Source organism: Cyprinodon tularosa, unplaced genomic scaffold (assembly GCF_016077235.1).
Source record: "Cyprinodon tularosa strain WSP-4 unplaced genomic scaffold, ASM1607723v1 ctg1003, whole genome shotgun sequence".
Lineage (NCBI taxonomy): Eukaryota > Metazoa > Chordata > Actinopteri > Cyprinodontiformes > Cyprinodontidae > Cyprinodon > Cyprinodon tularosa.
In genome coordinates this window covers 70,356-92,067 of record NW_024037787.1, presented here as the reverse complement: position 1 = coordinate 92,067, position 21,712 = coordinate 70,356, and the positions used below count along the sequence as shown (strand labels likewise).

Genomic DNA, 21,712 nt, shown 5'->3' with positions numbered 1-21,712 from the left:
GCACATGTTCAGAAAGGTCCAAACAGACAGCAGCAAACCATTTGAAAACAAACCATGCAAAGAGCAGTGTTGCCAACTTAGCGCTTTAGTCGCTATATTTAGCCACTTTTCAGACCCCTCTAGCACTTTGATTTCTAAAAAGCTCCTAGCGCCAAATCTAGAGACTTTTTTCTGCTACTGGAGACTTTGGAGACAACATCTAAAAGCAGCGAACTCTGCTCTCCAGAGCCAGTAGATTGGTAACCCCGCCTCCTGCTCTCCTCTATCTTGTCTGCTGTCATGATTCATGCAGCTATTATTTCATCCAAATGAAAAATGGAGAACAGATAAGCAGATCATGGCTTGTCTACAGTGAAAAGAAGGACTGGGTTATTTACTTTGGCCTTTTTGGAAACACAGGAAGGAGCAATCAGCTAAGTGAGCTTAGTGCTTGGAAAAAATCTTTCATTCCTTTAGAGACAGCATGAAAAGTCAGCTGAGTACAAAACATAGAGAGGAAAACAAGAAGAAAAGGGACAAGAAGAGAGGGACACAACCTAGAACAGAGAATGGATGTCTATTCTATTAACATTTCTCTATCTGGAGAATGGGGCTGTTTATGTGTTTTCTTCTCCATTCAGAGGGGCCCCTGCCTGTCTTTGCCTAGGGCCCCACATTTGCTAAATCCGCCCCTGTGTCAAACAACACACTATGAGGAAAAAGTGAAAAAATCATCATCTGTACGTAAAACTTCACATGGACACAACATTTCCTTCTGATATATAAACAACTACCTGTTAGAAATACAGCTTCTGTTACGTGAGCATGTCAGAAAAAAATCCTTAAATCGACAAATGGACACTTCACAACACGCTGGAACACATTTGTGGCATAAATGGAACCCCATACAAAGCAGGCCTAACCAAGCCTTTGAATATTGAGATCTTCCTTCCACCAAACTTACCTTTCATCTCTTCCACGGTGTTGGAGATCCTGAAGTGTTTCCTGGTTCCTGATGTCAGTTTGATGTTTGAGAACCGCTTTGATTTCCTAATTAAAGATTCTTTCAATCTGTGTTTGCGACTGGCTTAAGAGTCTAGCAGATCCTTGGAATCATGACAAGGAGAGGCCACGCCTCCTTTCCAGAAAGTATACTGGGTGTTTTATTTAGGTTCAAATTTGATCCTTTAAGTTTGAGAAGTTTTAAGTTACATTACTTCAGGATTAGTATTGGATAACTTAATTAAAAATAACGTTATTTTTGAGTGTTCATAATGAGGCCCTTGTCTTTTACTTGCCTTTATTTAATTAAATAGTTCAATTTGACAAGGAATAATCAATGGATCATTATTTATACCTAAAACTAATATGTTCAAAGTGATTTAATGAATTTAGAGTTAATCAGTAAAAAAATAAAAAAAATAATTTTCGTTGCAATTACTGAATTTGAGAGCGGCCATTTTTGCCCAAATATCATTTATTGAACAGGATGTAATAATTTAATGTTTAAAGGACTTTCAGGAGTTTTAATTCTGAATATGAGCGACTTTTCCTTTAATCGATGTCATTTCTTCAGCTGTTTCTACTGACAGGTTTCTTTGGTGCAGCCTTTTGTTTCTGTTAATTTAGTTAGTTTTGAAATTTGTTGTGTGTAATTGGATGATTCATTTATTATTTGACAAGATTTGTCTGAAATAAATTCCTATTTATTCCTTCATGTTTTTTGTTTTTAACTGTAGGAACAGTGATGGCAGTTCATAGACCTGCAGTTTTTCCATGGGTGGTGGGGGGTTGCCCTGGGCGGCGGTGATGCATGAACCGCCCCTGCTGATTGATCTCAGCCTCTGCAGAATCAATCTGGGCTTTAAGTTCCTTCTTCTTTGGGCTGAACTGGGTCTAACTGGGAGAAGGCGCTGGCTGCTCGGTGGTGAAGGGAAACCTGGAGATCAGGTCGTCTCTGTCACACGGTGCCAACCCCTCCCTGCCTGCCATTTACTCCGCTGCGGTGATTTATAGTGAGAGGAACGGAGTGAAACATGCAGACGCACCGAGGAGGAGCAGAGCAGCTGGAGGACCAGGCTTCCTGCAAAGCTGTGTGAGCTCCTTCCTGTGAAGAGCACCTTCCTCCCCCAGCAGCCGGGCGGCCGGGTGTAGGCTGCCAGCAGGTGAGCTCTGATGTCGCCTGTTGCTTCTGTTTGTCAGTGTGAGCCAGAGCCGTGGCATGGCTGCTGTCTGCGGAGCATTCCAGCCTCTGGTTTGGGCGTTTCGTGCCCGATGCGTGATGGCAGCGCTGGGGAGCAGATTCCTTTTGCAAAAACAGGATTTAAATGTATCTGAGCATTGCAGCATTTTCACTCCTTCCAACTCAGCATCCAGCAGCGCCAGTTAAACCACATCCTCCCGCCTCTCATGCAACTCAGACTCATCTTTTCCTCATTTTAATATCTTTAACTTCGCTCCTCAGCCTGAGCAGCATCCATCCGCTGGGATAGAAATATGTCAGGAAGAAGCTGTTCTGGGTTGGGATTTTATTCTACAAAGAAATTAGAATTAATATTTCAAAAAAAAAAAAAGGATTTAGGTTTATCTCGCTTTAGAGAGGATCTTGATAAACCTGTAATTTTTTAATGAATCTCGCCTCCATCAGAGAGGCTGAGTATCATCAGATGCATCGCATGCATGCGGCAGTTAAAGAGGCATTTGTTTTGTTTCGGCGCGCGCGCAGCTGCATGCTGCCTCTTCCTGCTGCAGCTGCATCCTGCTGGGCAGAGAAGCAGATTTCTATCTAAACCTGGAGGTTTGATCAGGAGCATCTCCGTCAGCAGACCTCCCTGCTGCTGCTGGATGAGGTGAAGCTGCATCACCTGATCTGCCTCTTTTCATTCATGTGTGCAGATCAGCATCAGCAGCTGCTTCTAGGTGCTGAAAATCATTCTGGTTTCATTAAGTTCTATTTGCTTAAACCCCAAAAACAGGATGAAAACAATAATCCATCCGTTTTTGGTATTTACTCAATAATATTTAGTTACTTTAACAGAATTGTTTCATCTAGCAGGGTAGGACATAAAACAATTGCAAAACTCTCCAACTATATTCATTTTTAGGGTTTTCATAAAATAGAAATTATAATCAACACAAAACTATTCAATCCAAATTTATATATAGCCCCCAGAAATGCTAAGATATCAGATTAAAACAAACTTGAGTCAGAAATGAAAACTAATTAGTGGATTTGGTTATAATTCATATACAGCTTTAATGTTTCTGCAGACCTACAGTAAGAATATTAGTCTTTATTTTGATTTAAAAATGGCTGAAATAATCCAGCTGCTTTGAATAAAATCAGATTCCTTCTGCTAAATGTGTGATGATTCAGATTTTTTATCATGTTTTCTGTGACATCTGTGTTTAATAGTTGGTGAGAACAGCACTGATGACAGCAGTCTGCTGGTTTATGGATTTATCTCAAGGTTTTTTTTTACTTTCCAGCTTAAGATTTTTCAAGAGATCAATTTTACGACCGTCCACCTGAGATGATGAAGATGAGCCGTATTTAAATCCAATTTTTCAATTCAGTCATTAAAATATTAAAGAGGAAAGGAGATTTATAACAAATGAATTTAGTAGAAACATATAAATGTGTGTTTATGCTTATATTAAGAAATAATATCACTTCTTGAATATTTTGCTAATATTATAAATGAATTATTGACCAGGTTATTCACTCATGTTTCCATCCTGTTCTCTAACGGGAATGTTACTCCACACTTTTAGCTTTCCACCTTAACTTGCAAATTAACTGAATAAAATAATCTGGTTCATTTCCAAACCAAAGCTTCTTTCCTGTCAAAAGAGAAATGAGTTGGATTGTGTCGGCAGCAGTTCGTCAGACAGACTGAGGAGGCCTGACTGCTTATCCACAACCCTCCTGGCATTTTACCCCATAGAGGTTAGAGTGGTGCTCTGAGAGGGTTGCAAGTACCCGGTTCGATCCCCACTGCCTCCTAGGTTCCCAAGACCCTTAACCCCACACTGCTCCCCGGGAGCTGCACAATGGCAGCCCACTGCTCCCTAAGGGGATGGGTTAAATGCAGAGAGGGAATTTAGAGAGGGCAACAGTGGCATTGGATGCAGGAGTTTGCCCTGAAATCGAAGGATTGGCGGTTGAAGCCAGTGTACGGCAGCCCTGCTTCTGTCAGTGAGCCCCAGGGCGGCTGTGGCTACAATGTAGCCATGAATGTAGTGTAAAGCGCTTTGGTCAAGTCTCCTGACTTGAATAAAGGTGCTATATAAGTACAGGCCATTTACCATTTTATCTATTGTGAGTTCAATAAAGTTAAATTATTTTACTAAAATTATTTAAAATGTTAGAAACAGAATAGAAATCATGTAACGGCCATTTTCTAGCCTTCCTCAACAGTCAGTGATTATTGAGATTAGAGGTAGAGGGGCCTCTATCCGCGTTCCTGTTGCTTTAAAGGAAAAGTCTGCTAATAATCAGAATTCAAACTTCTGAAAGTTCTTTAAATCTGAAATGATTCCATCCTGTTCAATAAATGATCAGTGTTTCTAATTCAGAGTAATTTTCATGTGAATGTGCTTTACTGGAGGCATCCATGTTTGTCAAAGAACACTACTGCCACCTACTGGTTAGTGACATTGTCACGGTGCGGTATCGGCTGTTGATCAAGTCCCAGTGCTGTATCTGGTGTTTGTCACAACGCGCTATTATCCAAGTCATCTTGAAAACATTCTTCTTCCAAATGTTGGCTACATATTACGGGTTTTTTCTCTGGCCAGAAGTTCGATGGCAAATCCTCCCTCTTCAAGTTGGCGATCCAACGACCAACCCGTCCGTGGAGGATCAGGAATCAGAAAGGTGGAATAACTCAGCAAAAATGGCTGCTCCTTTTTATTCTTTCACTGATTAACGCTAAAATCATTATACATTGAACATGTTAGTTTTAGGTATAAATAATGATCCATTGATTATTCCTCACTGACCGGACTTCTCTTTTAAAGCAGCAGGATTTGACATTTTGAACCCGTGCAGTTAGCATTAAGAACCATCCCCACCCCGGGTGCAATCCCTGGAGGAAATCTCTCTCCGATTTCCAAAAGCTTGCTACTATTTCCACATCCTAAATGATCCATGGCAGACAAAGGTTGAAAACTCAAGACAGCTTTGGTCATCTCTCTACTTGAAAAAGCACCATACAATAGAACACGCTGTTTACCATAATCTAACTAAGGAAGACCTAAGGAAGTCATTGACCTGCTGGGTTCTCTCCTCCTGGACCAACATAAAGAGATATTCACTTGCATTGTGTCATTTACTTTACAGCATTCTTCACTCTAAACATGCATATAGTGACAGTGGAGAGGAAAACCACAGTTTTAACAGGAAGAAACCTCCAGCAGAGCCAGAAGCAGGCTCAGGGTGAGCGGCCATCTGCTGAGGCTGAGCGAGTTCAAGGAGACATACAAGAGGGACATATGCCCCATTTACATTAACCCTCTGAAATCGATTCGTTCCGAATTCAGACCGAGCTCCGATCAGTTTGCTGCGCTGAGCTTGGTTCCTTACGACCATTTACACATCACGCTAGCATGGGTCCATGCCTCTTATGGCGGCGCCCGAGAACCTTGGTCTCAGCATCATCCCAGGCCACACCACGCTCTTCTGATGCCATTTATTATTAATAAGCTGAGAAGATGTTTGTGTTGTGAACAAGTGAAAAGATCTATGAATAGCAAAGTCCAACACGCTGGAAAACCAGCGAAATGAGTCAGCTGACTGTAAATAGGAGATGATGCGGTCTGCTGATGCGCTCTGTTATCAGGGAACTGAGTCATAGATGAACCATGCCGAGCCCTACTGAAGAACTAGCACTTGTCAACAGTATCGGACCGTTCTCTGCACGGTTTTAAAAGGGGAATGGAAATGGTTCTATAGAAGCACAAGTTTTAAAAGTAGACAGGCTGTCTGCCTCACAGACTGAAGCTGGTAGAAACTATTGGTTCTATTTGTCATCTCAATCCAACTATTTATTTTTTGCTGAAAGGCTTGAAACTTTGGTCAAATCCAGTAGCAAAACCTACCAAGGGCTAATCTCACAACTTCCAGAGAAACTTCCTATCGCAGGGATGGAGGAAGAGACACTGATGTTGTTAGAAGAACAAACCGAGTTTGTAGGAAGAGGCAATGAAAAGAAATTATTTGGGCTGGAAAGTGTTAGTAATGGTGAGTTTTAATGACATCATTAACTCATATTGTGCTTCTATCAATTAACAAAAACTACTCGAGCTCTGAGGATCTCGGAGTGGAGCAAGACGGGAGGAACCATGTAGGCAGTAGGCGTTGTTTGGCAGAGGGTTACGGAGGATGTCAGGCCACCAGCACCAGTAAGGAGAAAAAAAACACAATATCTAAATCAGCACCACGAAAATTGATTGTATTTATAGTCTTATGCTAAAATTAAAGCAGTTCATTTTACTTCTATAGTTCTATTTTCCATTTCTTTGTCTTTTTGGTTATGAGATTGTTAGTTGAACCATTGGGGGCTGGCCAATAGTGGGTGCCGCCCCACTCACCCATTGACCATCATTAAAAAATTTAAAAACAAATAAAAATAAAATGATAAGAATTTCAATATATATTTATATATTTTTTAGATGTGCAAGATAAATGCTTAATCTTTAATGACAAGTAAAGCTGTTTGGTTGGTCATCAGATTTGTGACATATTTCTATAATTCTTCCCTTATAGACTCAGGTTAAAAGCTGTCCATGTGCAGTAGCTCCTCTTCAATGCTAAAGATAGGAGCAATGGCGTAACGACACAACAATAGGCCCGTAAGCAACATTATCTGGGTGGGCATAGAGGTTAGGGCATAGAGTGGCCTAGTGGTTAGGGCATAGAGTGGCCTAGTGGTTAGGGCATAGAGTGGCCTAGTGGTTAGGGCATAGAGTGGCCTAGTGGTTAGGGCATAGAGTGGCCTAGCGGTTAGGGCATAGAGCGGCCTAGCGGTTAGGGCATAGAGCGGCCTAGTGGTTAGGGCATAGAGCGGCCTAGCGGTTAGGGCATAGAGTGGCCTAGTGGTTAGGGCATAGAGCGGCCTAGCTGTTAGGGCATAGAGTGGCCTAGTGGTTAGGGCATAGAGTGGCCTAGTGGTTAGGGCATAGAGCGGCCTAGCTGTTAGGGCATAGAGTGGCCTAGTGGTTAGGGCATAGAGTGGCCTAGTGGTTAGGGCATAGAGCGGCCTAGCTGTTAGGGCATAGAGTGGCCTAGTGGTTAGGGCATAGAGCGGCCTAGCTGTTAGGGCATAGAGTGGCCTAGTGGTTAGGGCATAGAGCGGCCTAGCTGTTAGGGCATAGAGTGGCCTAGCTGTTAGGGCATAGAGTGGCCTAGCTGTTAGGGCATAGAGTGGCCTAGTGGTTAGGGCATAGAGTGGCCTAGTGGTTAGGGCATAGAGTGGCCTGGAGGTTGGCCGAGCGGTTAGGGCATAGAGTGGCCTAGCGATTAGGGCATAGAGTGGCCTAGTGGTTAGGGCATAGAGTGGCCTAGCTGTTAGGGCATAGAGTGGCCTGGAGGTTGGCCGAGCGGTTAGGGCATAGAGTGGCCTAGCGGTTAGGGCATAGAGTGGCCTAGTGGTTAGGGCATAGAGTGGCCTGGAGGTTGGCCGAGCGGTTAGGGCATAGAGTGGCCTAGCGATTAGGGCATAGAGTGGCCTAGTGGTTAGGGCATAGAGTGGCCTAGCTGTTAGGGCATAGAGTGGCCTGGAGGTTGGCCGAGCGGTTAGGGCATAGAGTGGCCTAGCGATTAGGGCATAGAGTGGCCTAGCTGTTAGGGCATAGAGTGGCCTGGAGGTTGGCCGAGCGATTAGGGCATAGAGTGGCCTAGTGGTTAGGGCATAGAGTGGCCTAGCTGTTAGGGCATAGAGTGGCCTGGAGGTTGGCCGAGCGGTTAGGGCATAGAGTGGCCTAGTGGTTAGGGCATAGAGTGGCCTAGCTGTTAGGGCATAGAGTGGCCTGGAGGTTGGCCGAGCGGTTAGGGCATAGAGTGGCCTAGCGATTAGGGCATAGAGTGGCCTAGCTGTTAGGGCATAGAGTGGCCTGGAGGTTGGCCGAGCGGTTAGGGCATAGAGTGGCCTAGCGATTAGGGCATAGAGTGGCCTAGTGGTTAGGGCATAGAGTGGCCTAGCTGTTAGGGCATAGAGTGGCCTGGAGGTTGGCCGAGCGGTTAGGGCATAGAGTGGCCTAGCGGTTAGGGCATAGAGTGGCCTAGTGGTTAGGGCATAGAGTGGCCTAGCTGTTAGGGCATAGAGTGGCCTGGAGGTTGGCCGAGCGGTTAGGGCATAGAGTGGCCTAGTGGTTAGGGCATAGAGTGGCCTAGTGGTTAGGGCATAGAGTGGCCTAGTGGTTAGGGCATAGAGTGGCCTAGTGGTTAGGGCATAGAGTGGCCTAGTGGTTAGGGCATAGAGTGGCCTAGTGGTTAGGGCATAGAGTGGCCTAGTGGTTAAGGCATAGAGTGGCCTAGCGGTTAGGGCATAGAGTGGCCTAGTGGTTAGGGCATAGAGTGGCCTGGAGGTTAGGGCATAGAGCGGCCTAGTGGTTAGGGCATAGAGCGGCCTAGTGGTTAGGACATAGAGCGGCCTAGTGGTTAGGGCATAGAGTGGCCTAGTGGTTAGGGCATAGAGTGGCCTAGTGGTTAGGGCATAGAGCGGCCTAGTGGTTAGGGCATAGAGCGGCCTAGCGGTTAGGGCATAGAGCGGCCTAGCGGTTAGGGCATAGAGTGGCCTAGCAGTTAGGGCATAGAGCATGAAGAAAGGACTCACGTCGAAAGGAACCCTGGTTTAATTCGGTGCAGGTTTCAAATGCCGGACTTTTGCAATAAAGTCTGTGGTGTTTTGGATGCGGTGTGGAGTGTTTCCAACCAATGGAGCAAAATCTGTTGCCAGATGTTTTGCAATATTGTTTATCCACACTGGTGATGCATTGCTTGACTGTGACTAGAAATGCCCGGAGTCATTATGGAAGCTCATTGGTAGAATTCTCTTATGACAGAAAGAAGGCCACGATTCACACCAACTATTATCCGGAGGGGGGACACATTTAATTACAAAACCGAATTCATCCAGCTTTCTTAAACACTTCATACATCCAGCAACGCGTCGTCAAAAAGTCTGTTATCCCCCAACCTTCAGTCCATCTGAACCAGCCTTTATAGTTTCCACATCGCACTGTGTGGATGCACGTGCACGACTGGACGCTCTTCCTAGAAATCTCTTAGCTTATGACCTGGCGAGTCAGCCAGTAAGCCCCCTGTTTTTGCCAAGATTCGTACGTGACTCCCAGTATGTAGACTCTCTGTTTACATGCTGCATTCTCTGTGTTGGTAAGTTAGCATAAGGTCAGAAACAGGACTACATAACGCAGTACAACTGCTTCCATATTTGGCAAGCCAGCCAGATATTTATATTCTACAGCATTAGAGACTTTATTATTGCTAAGACTCGTTCTTGAACTTCAACATGTACTGTTTTGTTACTAAGTAAGTATAGCGCCATGTTTAAGGATATATTCTGATCTGATCTGATATAAGACAATAAAACTGCTTCTACACCATCAGATGGAGCCGTCCAGCCCTGGCTGAGGACCCAGCTCTCAACATTTTCAATCCTGCTTTGTTTCCTTCGATGGTCGACTGGAGACATGCGCTGCTCAGAAACTTCTTTTATTGTTTTTATTTTATTGTCAACCAGATAACAGGCTTAAATTAGAGGCTAATGGGCATTGTGACAGCCATCCAGGTGTCTTTGTCATTTCAGTCGGCTCCATCAGATCAGTCAGTAGTTGGAGCGCTTTTTTAGCTCAGATGCTAATCAGCTAGCCGCCCCTGGTTCTCCTGGATTGATGGACGTCCGGTTGCCTCTGACCTGTGGTTGCTATGACTGAGAATGTACACAGGCATGCAAAGAGCAGACACATTAGTAAGAGGTGAATTCATTACAGAGTCATCCTAGATTACATTTATACTTTTTGCACCAATTTAATGGTTTGAAATAATTAAAACACTTGATTTAAACTAACAAGAGGAATGATACCTTTTCTAACGTTAAAAATAATAATTGAATCTGAATTAGCCGGAGATTTGATCTTATGTCTGCTGTGAACAATGAAACAACTGAAAGCATGAGACTTTTTTAGTGATCGTTTTCATACCCTTCACCTGCCAAAAAATTAATAAATAATAATAATACATTTAATTCATACTGCAAATTCCATCAAAAGATCTCAAAGCGCTACAGGTAAAAAGAGAAAAGTATAAAAAATAATCTAAAGGGGACCAAAAGCTTTGCTAAAAAGAAATGTTTTTTAGGCCTTTTTTTTAAACACTCAGTGGATTGAGGCGCCCTCCGGGTGTGGGGAGGACATTCCACAGGTGTGGGGCAGCAGCATGAAATGCCCTATCTCCCATTGTCCTGGGTCTGGTTCTGGGAATGTGGAGGAGGGAGGAATGAGTGGAGCGAAGGGAGCTGGTTTTGTTCTGTGGGTTGATCAGAGGTAGGGGGGGCTCTCTATCTCAACCCTGGTGGAGCTAAAGAGCCAGAGTAATGAATGGAGAACGGGGGTAATGTGCTCATGTTTCTTCACTCTCATCAGGATCCCAGCTGCAGAGTTTTAAATGTACTGAAGCCTCTGCAGACTCTTTCTAGGGATCCCAATGAGAAGTGAGCTGCAATAGTCCAGTCTGGAGGATATAAAGGCATGAAGCAGCTGTTCGGCGTCTGGGAAGGAGAGAATGGGGCGGAGTTTGGAAATGTAGAATGGTGGTAGAAAGAAGTTTGGCATAGGTGATTTATATGGACTTCAAAGTGAGTTTGAAGTCCATTTTTACACCAAGATTACTAACGATGATGAGAGCGGGATGTTAGAACCAGAAAAACTGATGCTGGTAATGGATGATGATTGGGTTTGAGGAGGTCCAACCAGGATGGCTTCAGTTTTTGCAGCTGTTGAGTTGAAGAAAGTTTTGCTCCATCAAATGAAAGTCTAAGTAAGTAATTTTTCTTAAAATAAGTTCATTTTGTCTTGAATTGAGGAGGTGAGGCTATTTTTCAATGGAACAAAACTATTTACATTTAAAATCAACTGCAGTTTCTTATTTCAATTCTATTCAGTGTATTTCTATAGCTCCAATTCACATCATGTCATCTCAGGTCACTTTCCAGTTCACCAGATCATCCAGTCAGATTGATTCAAAGTTTTCTATCTAAGAAAAACCAGCTGATTGCATCGACTCATTGACTCTTCAGCGACAGTGGAGAGGAAAAACTCCCTTTGAACAGGAAGAAACCTCCAGCAGAACCAGGCTCAGTGGGAGCCGCCATCTGCTGAGGCCCACTGGGGTTCAAGGAGACAGAAGCAGACATAGAAAAAGAAGCATAGATACATTTCACGTGCAAAGTATCTAATTATCTTATTTTAGGGGTAAAATACTCGTTCTATTAATATACAATCTTATTTTACTGTTCAAATTAAGGGTAAATACACTTATTTTAAGAACTTTGTATTCATTTTAAGATAGTTCCTGCAGTGCACTAAAATGTTGTGAAGGTCATAGTGCATCAGATGAATAAACGGGGATCAAATGCAGCAGCATAATAAAGGACAGGAAGCGCTAATGATTGCCAACTCGTCCCGTCAGAAGATACAAACATTTTGGGTGAAAGCAGCTTAGAGGCAGGAGATAAAAGCAAAGGAGGATTTAGTAGCTGAAAGGTTGGGTGTTGTTTAGAGGTCCAGCTGGTGCTCAGGTTTTATTTTAAGCACGGCCTTATGGTTCCCTGCTCGTTGTTAGAGTTGTGATTCATAGTTTGAAGTGATTACTGATAAGATCAGCTCAGTGGGATGCTGAGGATGGGAGGCGGCCCTGCTGGTCACACTCACTTCTTCAACCTTTTTATTTATATTTAAAAGCAAACTGCTGTGAGGTGGTTACATCTGAACCCAATAAATACTCTGAATAAAACCACATATCAGCATTTTTTACCCACTGTTGGATAATAATCCAGGGCAGTAGAACCGTTCATATTCGGCCACTTTGGAAAACATTTATAAACACTATATTGCTCTGCTTTTATACATTTACTCCCATTTAGTTCACATTTTTAGCCCCTTTATTATATGTTTGCCTTTTTGGCTCCTGTGGGACGGATAAATTGCTCTGACGGGCCGGATGCTCTAGGAACTAAATATCTACTGGACTTTTTGCATTATTTTTGCACCACGTCAAAACACTTTGCCAATGGAACAAAACTATTTATATTTAAAATAAGAAAAACAATTGCACTGTCCATTTTAAAGGTAAAATACTCATTCCATTGAGAAATCCTCTTATTAACCTGCTCAAATAAAGGATAAATGCACTTCATTTAAGACATTTTTTCTTATTTCTAGATGGTTTTTTGCAGTACACTTGTTTCGATCAGTTTGTTGAACGCAGCACTCGGCGTCAGCAGGGGCCGTTTCACAGCTTAGGTTAGAGGATAGCAGGCAGATTATTTACCTTGTGGGCCACATCTGTTGTTCTGTTTATTGGTGAACGAAAGCATCAGCTAAGCTACAGTTTATAACGTGTTTTGATTTTATGTTCAACACCCATCCAGGTTGGATGCTACATTAATGTTGTGGATTTATATTCTATTCTATTCCCAGGGAGCTGGGAGTTTATATTTCTGATACTTTAAGATGTTTATTGCCCTCCCCTCTAGGGGGGGTAAAATATCTTATTTAATCAGTTATTATTTCAGCTGTTATATACTATTTATGACACACATTCCTACTAACTGTGTGTTAGAACAATAGATGAGAGTGATTCGAGCTCTAATCATGGTCAAACAGTTATTTCTGCACATAGAATAAATTCACCACAACTTCTGTTCAAAATATAAGATTTTATTAACAAAAATCATTCAGCTCCAAGTCAAACATATTTCAGTTTAAAACTATTAACTAAAACTAGTGAAACTCAACTAACCTAAACTAACTTCTATGTACAAAGAGGAAGGGGAACATGGTTGAAAACCAGATTACAGCTTAAGATGTATTCTGTGTTTGAAACCAAAGTTTATCTGGAAGAATTTGGGATCTGATCAAATTAGCTTTTCACTAATTTAGAGAAATTGGAATGTTTTCAGACCAATTCACAATGCAAATCCATGAGGTGAATAAAACATTATTTGGCCAAATAATGTTTTATTAAATGATTTGCTTAATCAAGAACCAATAACCTTTAGCTAAATGATTCTTTACCTTCCTTGAAATAGCTAGCAGCGAATAGACATCAGGATTCCACTAAATGACTCTTGGTCAGACTTGGTAATGGAAATGTAATGAGCATCTGAGGAACACGTGAACACTAATGTTATATCAGTGTTTAACCCTGCTTGTTGCCTGTCGCCGTGGTAACTCTAGAATCTACTGATAAGGCCTTTTTTATACTTGTCATGCATGTGTTTAACTCTGAGTGGACATAGTTAGAGTATATTGAAGTTATTCACAGCAGCATTTATGAAAGTTTCCAACCTCAGGATAGATCAACCCAGAGTGGAGAGTTTGAGACTGAGTTTGTTAAACCTGCTTATTGAAGCGGACCTGAGCTCTAAGTGTCTGCAAAGATACACAAATAATTAAAAGGAGAAGGAATGTGATCCAAGTCAAGACAGCTTAGTGAAATATAGGAATGGATGAATGGCAGATAAAACAGGAATTGCTCTTTGCTTTTATTGCTCCTTTTTCCAAGTCCAGGAACTCCACAGAGATTTACTCCACATTTAATCACAGCTTCACACCCTGATGGGGGTGAGCTATGCTAAAGCTTCATCTGCCCTGGGGCTCACTCACAGGAGCAAGGCTGCGTATATAGCGCCACCCTCTGACTGCCAGAGCTGGGATTCACACCAGCAACCCTCCAGTTGCTGGATGAAGTCCTGCATCCTTTGCCTCTGTCATCCACCTTAAAGGAAAAGTCAGATCAGCCAGGAATAATCAATGGATCATTATTTATACCTAAAACTAATACGTTCGCTGTGATTTAATGAATTTAGCGTTAATTAGTAAAAAAATAAAAACAATCATTTTCGTCTCGATCACTGAGTCTGGGAGCGGCCATTTTTGCCCAAATATAGTAGCCCCTCCCCCCTGCCATCTTCCAGCAGTGACGTCACGGTGCGGTAAGCCTAGCGCCATTCTCCCCGCTTTCCAAGCTAAATCAATGGGAACTACTAGACACATCTGCAATCAACAACAATTATTGAAGATTTCCAGAGGACTTCACCATTGAAATTCACCAGAGCTATAGTGAAACTGACAATGCCCACGTGCATGGCAGCTGGATGCTGGAATACATCGGGTAAAAGTGAATAAAAGAGTTATTCCACCTTTCTGATTCCTGATCCTCCACGGACGGGTTGGTCGTTGGATCGCCAACTTGAAGAGGGAGGATTTGCCATCGAACTTCTGGCCAGAGAAAAAACCCGTAATATGTAGCCAACATTTGGACGAAGAATGTTTTCAAGATGACTTGGATAATAGCGCGTTGTGACAAACACCAGATACAGCACTGGGACTTGATCAACAGCCGATACCGCACCGTGACAATGTCACTAACCAGTAGGTGGCAGTAGTGTTCTTTGACAAACATGGATGCCTCCAGTAAAGCACATTCACATGAAAATGACTCTGAATTAAAAACACTGATCATTTATTGAACAGGATGGAATCATTTCACATTTAAAGAACTTTCAGGAGTTTTTATTCTGAATATGAGCGACTTTTTCTTTAAAGAGTTTTGTCATTTAGTGGAGCTTGTGTGTTTATTGTTTTTCATCCGTCAGATTTATTGGAAGTGAACGGTTGCTTTGGGACAGGAGTTGAGTCTGATCTTTTAGTCTCACACGTCTTTATCCGGGTGGAAAACATCAAACAGGAAGAGTCGTTTTTTTTTTGTTATTTTGATCCTGCTGCCTTGTTCTTCCAACAATGCTTTTATTGTTTGTTTTTCTTACAGGATTGAATTAATCTGTAATAATCAAAGATCCTCAGGATGACTGTGTAAGTCAGCTGCAGTCTAAGCTTCATGGCATTTCCTGCCTTACTCTCTAACAGAGCTGTTACTCAGAGGCAGACTCCTGTCAACTTAGATGCTCTTCAAGCTAATGGCTTCAAATTCCCTTTGGCAGAACTTTTTATAGCAGCACTGGTTGTAATGCTGACAGCGTCAGTCACTTCAGTCCACTCTGGAAAATGTCAACATGGATTTTATGGGCTGTCAGAACTTTACACTGAGTGATGTTCTTCAGATTTTAAAATACACATCAGCCAAAGCCACCAGTAGACAGTCATGAGGAACGTTGGTCCCAGATGGTTTCAGGCGGTGGTTGAAGCAACCTGTCATATTCTTCTAAGGCTTCTTGTGGACCTAGAGTGGATCATAATATACAGCTAGCAGCAATCCCTCAGGAGGAGCAGCAGCAACCTGCAGACTGCAGCTCTGCTTTGACCTTATCTCAAACCCATAAAAGTCATGCTAGTTTGGTCAGAGGTGGGCGGGATTATTGTTAGGAGCCCATTTCTGTATTTACTGCGATCATTTTTAGAATTTGAGTAAAACGTCTTGATTAAATGTCATCTTTGAAACAGATGCATTTTCTTAACCAGTTAAAATTGTTTTCCACATTCAAATTCAGAATGATTCAGTCAGTGAACACTAATAATTTACATTGACCATCCATCCGTCCGTCCGTCGGTCTGTCGGTCGGTCCGTCCGTAAGTTGTCCGTTGGGAGAGCTGCAGTGGATCTTTTCTTCACCATGCAGGACCAACTCCTACTCTCCTCTCTTCTTTTCCATAACAAATCAGGATGCTCCACTAGGAGTAGATGCTCTAGCCTATTCATGGCCCAGGGTACTCCTTAATGCATTTCCTCCTTTAGAAATGATATACATATATATATATAATCTTTCAGTCTGACCTCCTGATTACTCCTAAAACAGTTAATACCTACAACTCTTTTGAACATTTAACCCTTAATTTCCCTGATCCAAATTTCAAGGCAAGAAAACCTCTTCTTTTTGTAACTTTGTATCGTCCACCAGGTCCTTACTCTGAATTTGTAGATGAGTTTTCAGAGTTCCTTTCTGATTTGGTATTAAATACTGACAGGGTCATCATAGTGGGAGATTTTAACATCCATGCTGACATTGAAGGCGATAGCTTAAGAGCAGCCTTTAATGCTATCTTAGACACTATTGGCTTTGTTCAAAATGTGAATAGTCCCACGCATTCTCATCTTCATACTTTGGATCTGGGGATGTGAAAATTTAAATAGCTTGAAGGAGTTGCCTCATTTATGCTCACATAATCCTCTTGCTGCAGCCAGGTTTCTGTAAGGCAACACAAGTCAATGTGATTATCACAAATCAAGTCATTAACTAGTAGACTTTTAGAGGAAAGAGATCTCATGTTAAACAGACCGCATTTAATTGTTTTAACTTTTCCCCCAATTGGAGTTATTTTGATTTTAATTAGATTATCATGATTTACTCCTTTGGGAATCTTTTCTAATTAATTAGATTTTGGTCGTGGGCAAGACACTGTCTGGATGGAGTAAAGAGTGGGTAACAGTAGAGAAGCTGCAGAGATGTGTGTTAAACTAAAACTCTGCTTCCTGGTCTGCACCCTGGGGGGTCAGAGTTTTGGAGGACTAATAAATGTGGCCAGATTTCTAGAAAGAAGAGCTGCACCATCCAAAGTGGGATGGATGCCGTCTCTCCGAATCAGACCAGGCTTTCCCCAAAAGGATTGCCAATTATTAATGTAGCCCACGTTGTTTTCAGGACACCACCTAGACAACCAGCGGTTGTATGATTAGCATAGAAACGTGAACGGGTTGGTGGTGACCAGTGTGCAGAGATCCGTGACTACGCTTTCTGCGTACAGTTACCCAATCGCCTGGCTGCTCAGGCACTTTTGGAGGACAGCTACGTGGGGGGCCTACTTTAACTCCTGGATGTTCAACAGCCTGAAGCCTGGATTCTAACTCTGACACCCTCGCCTCCAAAGCTACTAAAATACTACACTTATTACACATCCCATTATCACTAAAGGAGGCAGAGGAATAACTGAACATCTGACACGGAGAGCAGGAGAGAGGAGAGGAAGAAGGAAGAGTTGGAAAAGAGTCAGGGGAGGGAGAGAGAGAAGCCATAGCAATGCTAAGCTAGCGCTAGCCTAGGCTAGCTACTCCTTACTATCAGAAATAAAACCGTGTGAAACTGACAAGTAGAAAAGTAGTAACAGTAGAAAAGTGCAGCAGAATGCGGTATGTTTTAAAGTGGTTCTGGTCAGTTAGAGTTACTGAGATACAGAGATATCACAGAAAAATAAGAAATTAATTCAGACGGAGATAAACTGTACAGCTATAACACTGCTCACTGGTCCAAACAGGAAGTGAACATGATACGTCTCACCAACAGCAGCAGTAGCTCCCTCCAGTGAATTTATATTCCCCTTATAAATTCATATTCATAATTCCTAATGCAGTGAATCCCAACCTGGGGTACTCGTACCCCTAGTGGTCTGCGAGAGCATTGCTAGGGGTACCTGAAAATACATTATTTATTAGGTACTAAATTAAAATAGGGCTGGGATCTCTTCATGGTTTTGAGGGACCAATTAAAAATTAAACAAGCTTTTATAAACCAAACAGTGATTTATTCTTTGAGTTCACCTTAAGCTGTGACAAACATCCAAACCAAGCAGAGGAACAGACTGGATGTAGAGAACAGCCTGGGATCAGCTGGTTTTCACACTGAGCTATCAGAGCTCATTAAAGCAGCTCAGGTGTCTGGATCAAATCAAACTAGTACAATCTATAATGTCCAACTACTCTTCGATACCATGTGCAATAACCTGTTTCATTATATTTGACACCCAGTGCGATGACTATATATATAAATATAAATATCCATCTATGTATATATATATATATATATATATATATATATATACCCATGTTAACACCCTGTGCAGTAACCCTGTTTAATGATCCTACTAAAAAGAAACTATTTGAGCTGATGGAACGAGTACATTTCTCCACTTTGTGGTCAATTAAATTAATCAATCAATCAATCAATCAATCAATCAATCAATCAATCAATCAATCAAAAACTAATTAAGTCATTCTGACTAATTTTTGTTCCCAATCCATCAAGTTTAAATTTGATTAAGAGAGTTACTCAGAGGGGCTCCAGTTTTATAAATACAGGATATGATTTTATTTTGTATTTATTGTGATTCCTTACTAACTTCCAGGCAACATATTTATGTTGTTTTTATTTGAGATAGAAAGAATAAAATGCCTAAGATGAATAAAGATGAAATTAAATTTTATTTCATATTGAGTTGTTGTACGGTCATCACTATTTCTGACTGAGGGGAACTCATGCTAAGAAAGGTCAGAAAACTCAGATCTTAAAGTAAAAGTTTTTGATACTTTAACATGTTTTATTCCACTAAAATAGTTTTTCTACTCTAAAATATATTATATTTCTCTTATGAAATCTATTATTGAATGTATATTCTACTGTCATTGGTTTTAATCCCTTTCATATCTTGTTGAAAAATCAAACACTGATGTCTTTGAGGTTACATGAGGAAATGAATCCTTTTTTCTGTGAGTTGATCGGTTGAAGCATCCAGAGATCATTATTTCCATTCCTGTTTGTTCCTTCATGCCCAGAAACATGGAGTCTCTAGGGGTCCCACAGCTTCACACTCGGCACAGATTCTGCTTTATGTTACGTCTGCTGTCCTTTTCCACCTCAGTCACAGAAAGTTAAACAAAATGCTCATTTTTCCTGTTTTTAGTGTAAAAAGATGAGATTATTAAGAGATAGGAGGCGTTTGTCAAACTCTGGTTTCTATCTGCTTTATTCATCGGTAACCAACATGTTTCTAAAGGCAGTGACGTCTGACGTTTCCAGAACAGGATTGATTTTCTGCTTGTTTCCTTCCAGGTCTCAGCCCAGCATGATCAGATCCCTCCACCCAGCAGCCTCTGTGGTGCGAGGAGCGTGCGGCCCAGCAGCCACCATGTCATGTGTGTAGAGGATCGGTGGCGGCCCCAGGCGGGATGCTGCTGGAAGCTGGTCAGTATGAATCTGCTGGACTTGTGGCTGTCGCGCTCCATCCCCATGTGCCTGCTGCTTCAGAGCCTCGTCCTCATGGCCCTGTGCTTCCCCTCGGCCAGCATGTGTCCCAAAGGCTGCAGCTGTCTGCGCGACCCCCACCTCCACGGCCTCAACGTCACCTGCAGCCAGTCCCGCCTCAAAGAGATTCCCCCCAACCTGCCCATGGACACCGTCCTCCTGCGGCTGGAACACAACCAAATAGGCGCTGTGCCTGACCAAGCCTTCCGGGGGCTGCGTCTGCTGAGGGAGCTTAACCTCTCCTATAATGCGGTGGAAACTTTAGGGGAGGGTTCCTTCAGTGGCATAGAGGGGACCCTGCAGGTGCTGGACCTTTCCCACAACCGCATCACTAGCGTTCACAGGGATGCTTTCGCCCGGCTGAAGGCCCGCATCATCGTGGACGATAACCCCTGGCACTGTGACTGCGCCCTTCAGCAGGCCATCGGCGGAATGGCTCACAACCACGAGGCCGCTGCCAGGCTCCTCTGCAGGAGCTCAGAGCTTCTGGATCAGGAGGGCCGGCCCTTCTTGGCTGTGGACACTGACCTCTGTAACCTGGCCAAAAGGACCACAGACTACGCCATGCTGGTCACCATGTTCGGTTGGTTCGCCATGGTCATATCGTACGTGGTTTACTACGTCCGTCAGAACCAGGAGGACGCCCGCCGTCACCTGGAGTACCTCAAGTCTCTCCCAAGCAAGCCCAAGAAACCCGATGATGCTGATGACATAAGCACTGTTGCCTGACAGCAGCAGCGTTGCCGTGACGCTCCGTCGGACTCCGTGAAATGTTTACGCTACAGGACCCACATTTATATAGACTACTGGTTTAAGTCTTCGCCTCTGTTGGCATCCAGAGGTCTGAACTATCGTTGTACGTCTTTAACAGGCTGAGTTTGTGTTTGAAGTGAAATCAGGCGAGAAATGAAGTACGGACCGCAGCATCTTCAAACCACAGCGTTCTGAAAATCTCAGGTTCAAACAGCGAAACGCTTTTTAAATGATGACTGGAAATATTTGGGAAATGAAAACGTTTAGTTATTAAACCAGAAGAGAAACTTAAAAACAGTTTATGTTTGAGCAACACAGTGTTTTAAAAAGTTTCTATCCTTAATTCACTACTTTTAACTAGTAAAATCCTAAACCTTACCAAGCAGATTCCTGCCAGAGAGAGAAGACGGAATGCTTTAGTTGGTGTTTGTGTTTTTCATGGACAGCGGACGTAGTTCTGATGTGAAACAGATGCTGTGATGCTTTGCCTTCTTACAGATTAGACTTTTTGTGTCACATAATATTTCTGTTCTTCCAGCATTAATACAAAAAGCTTTAAGTTATCATTTAATGCGTTGAAGCTATTTAAACCGGCTTCAACCAGCGATCTAAAATCACTGCAGAGTGGTGAACATCTCTGCTTTGCACCAATCTTTTCATTTGAACATATTTTCGGGATGACCTGCCTGATTAAGATCATCCCACAGCGTCTCAGTTGGGTTTATTTCTGCAATTCGGCAACATTCACACAGATTCACACTGACAGATTCAGTCTCAGGACACCAAAGCAACCTGCAGGGAGAAGCAGACGTCGCAGAGCAGATCCATGTTTAGGGAACTAATCACTGTTAATAGTTGTGTTCGATAAAGATCCCCTGAAATAAACAGCAGTCAACGTGGATGCATGACTGACCGCGTCATAGAACACTGAAGGTAGGACAGAAAAACCAGAGCATCCGCCGTCAGTGGAGCAGCCAGCCATGCTGCAGCAGGGAGTCTGTGGCGTTCAGGGACATGGTGGAAAACGCAGACTTAGTTTTAGCTGAGGTTGTTCAGAGTCAGATTTGGGCTTTTGACTCTGCTTCTCCACGATCTTCATTCAGTCCCCGGGTGATGGTCTGATGTTCTCCTTCAGAAATTCCTCTCAGGGCGGCAGACACTCCTGGGAACGTTCTTCACCTTTCCATACGTTCCCTCATGGGTTCTCTGAAGTTCCCACAGTGTCTGTAACTCTTCCCAGACTGATTCCCATCAGTAAGCCTGTTCATCTGCTCTTGAATTAAACTGAAGCCTGATTTCCAATGTTATACAATGTAATTACAAGGATAACGAAGGGTTTTCCATTCTATGCTCATATTCTATGATATCTGTGAAGATCCTCAGTCATCCAGGTCATGGTCAAGCTTCAGTCTAGGCAACTGGACGTGAAGTTTTCTACAACACGTCTGTCCTCTCATCCAATAGGCTTCTTCGGTTCTAAGTAGTGGTGGGAAGCACTGAGATTAGTATTCTGTAGATTACTGAGATTAATATATTTTAGGTGGAACAAAGAGTTTTAAAACCTGCTGATGAAAAATATTGGATTGTATTTTCTGGTTCTTGCAGTTTTTACCAAACCTTAAAAACTCTATTCACTTCCAGCCGCTACGAGCGGCAGCAGGAAATCCCCCACAGGCTGGCTTTCAGCGGGGATTCCCAGCACTGCC

At 42.7% G+C, this 21,712-nt stretch overlaps 1 protein-coding gene across 1 annotated transcript; it reads left to right on the top strand.

Annotated features, from left to right (window-relative positions):
- Positions 1-1,791: 1,791 nt before the first annotated feature.
- Positions 1,792-21,157, top strand: lrrc3b (leucine rich repeat containing 3B). The gene is made up of 2 exons (XM_038276287.1): positions 1,792-2,144; positions 19,062-21,157. Exon 2 carries the CDS (start codon positions 19,143-19,145, stop codon positions 19,980-19,982), a length of 840 nt encoding a protein of 279 aa, XP_038132215.1. The 5' UTR covers positions 1,792-2,144; positions 19,062-19,142; the 3' UTR covers positions 19,983-21,157.
- The last annotated feature ends 555 nt before the right edge of the window (positions 21,158-21,712 follow it).

What these genes read in the sequence shown, in the direction of transcription:
- lrrc3b (XM_038276287.1), top strand. Translation starts at nt 19,143, where the DNA reads ATGTGTGTAGAGGATCGGTGGCGGCCCCAGGCGGGATGCTGCTGGAAG.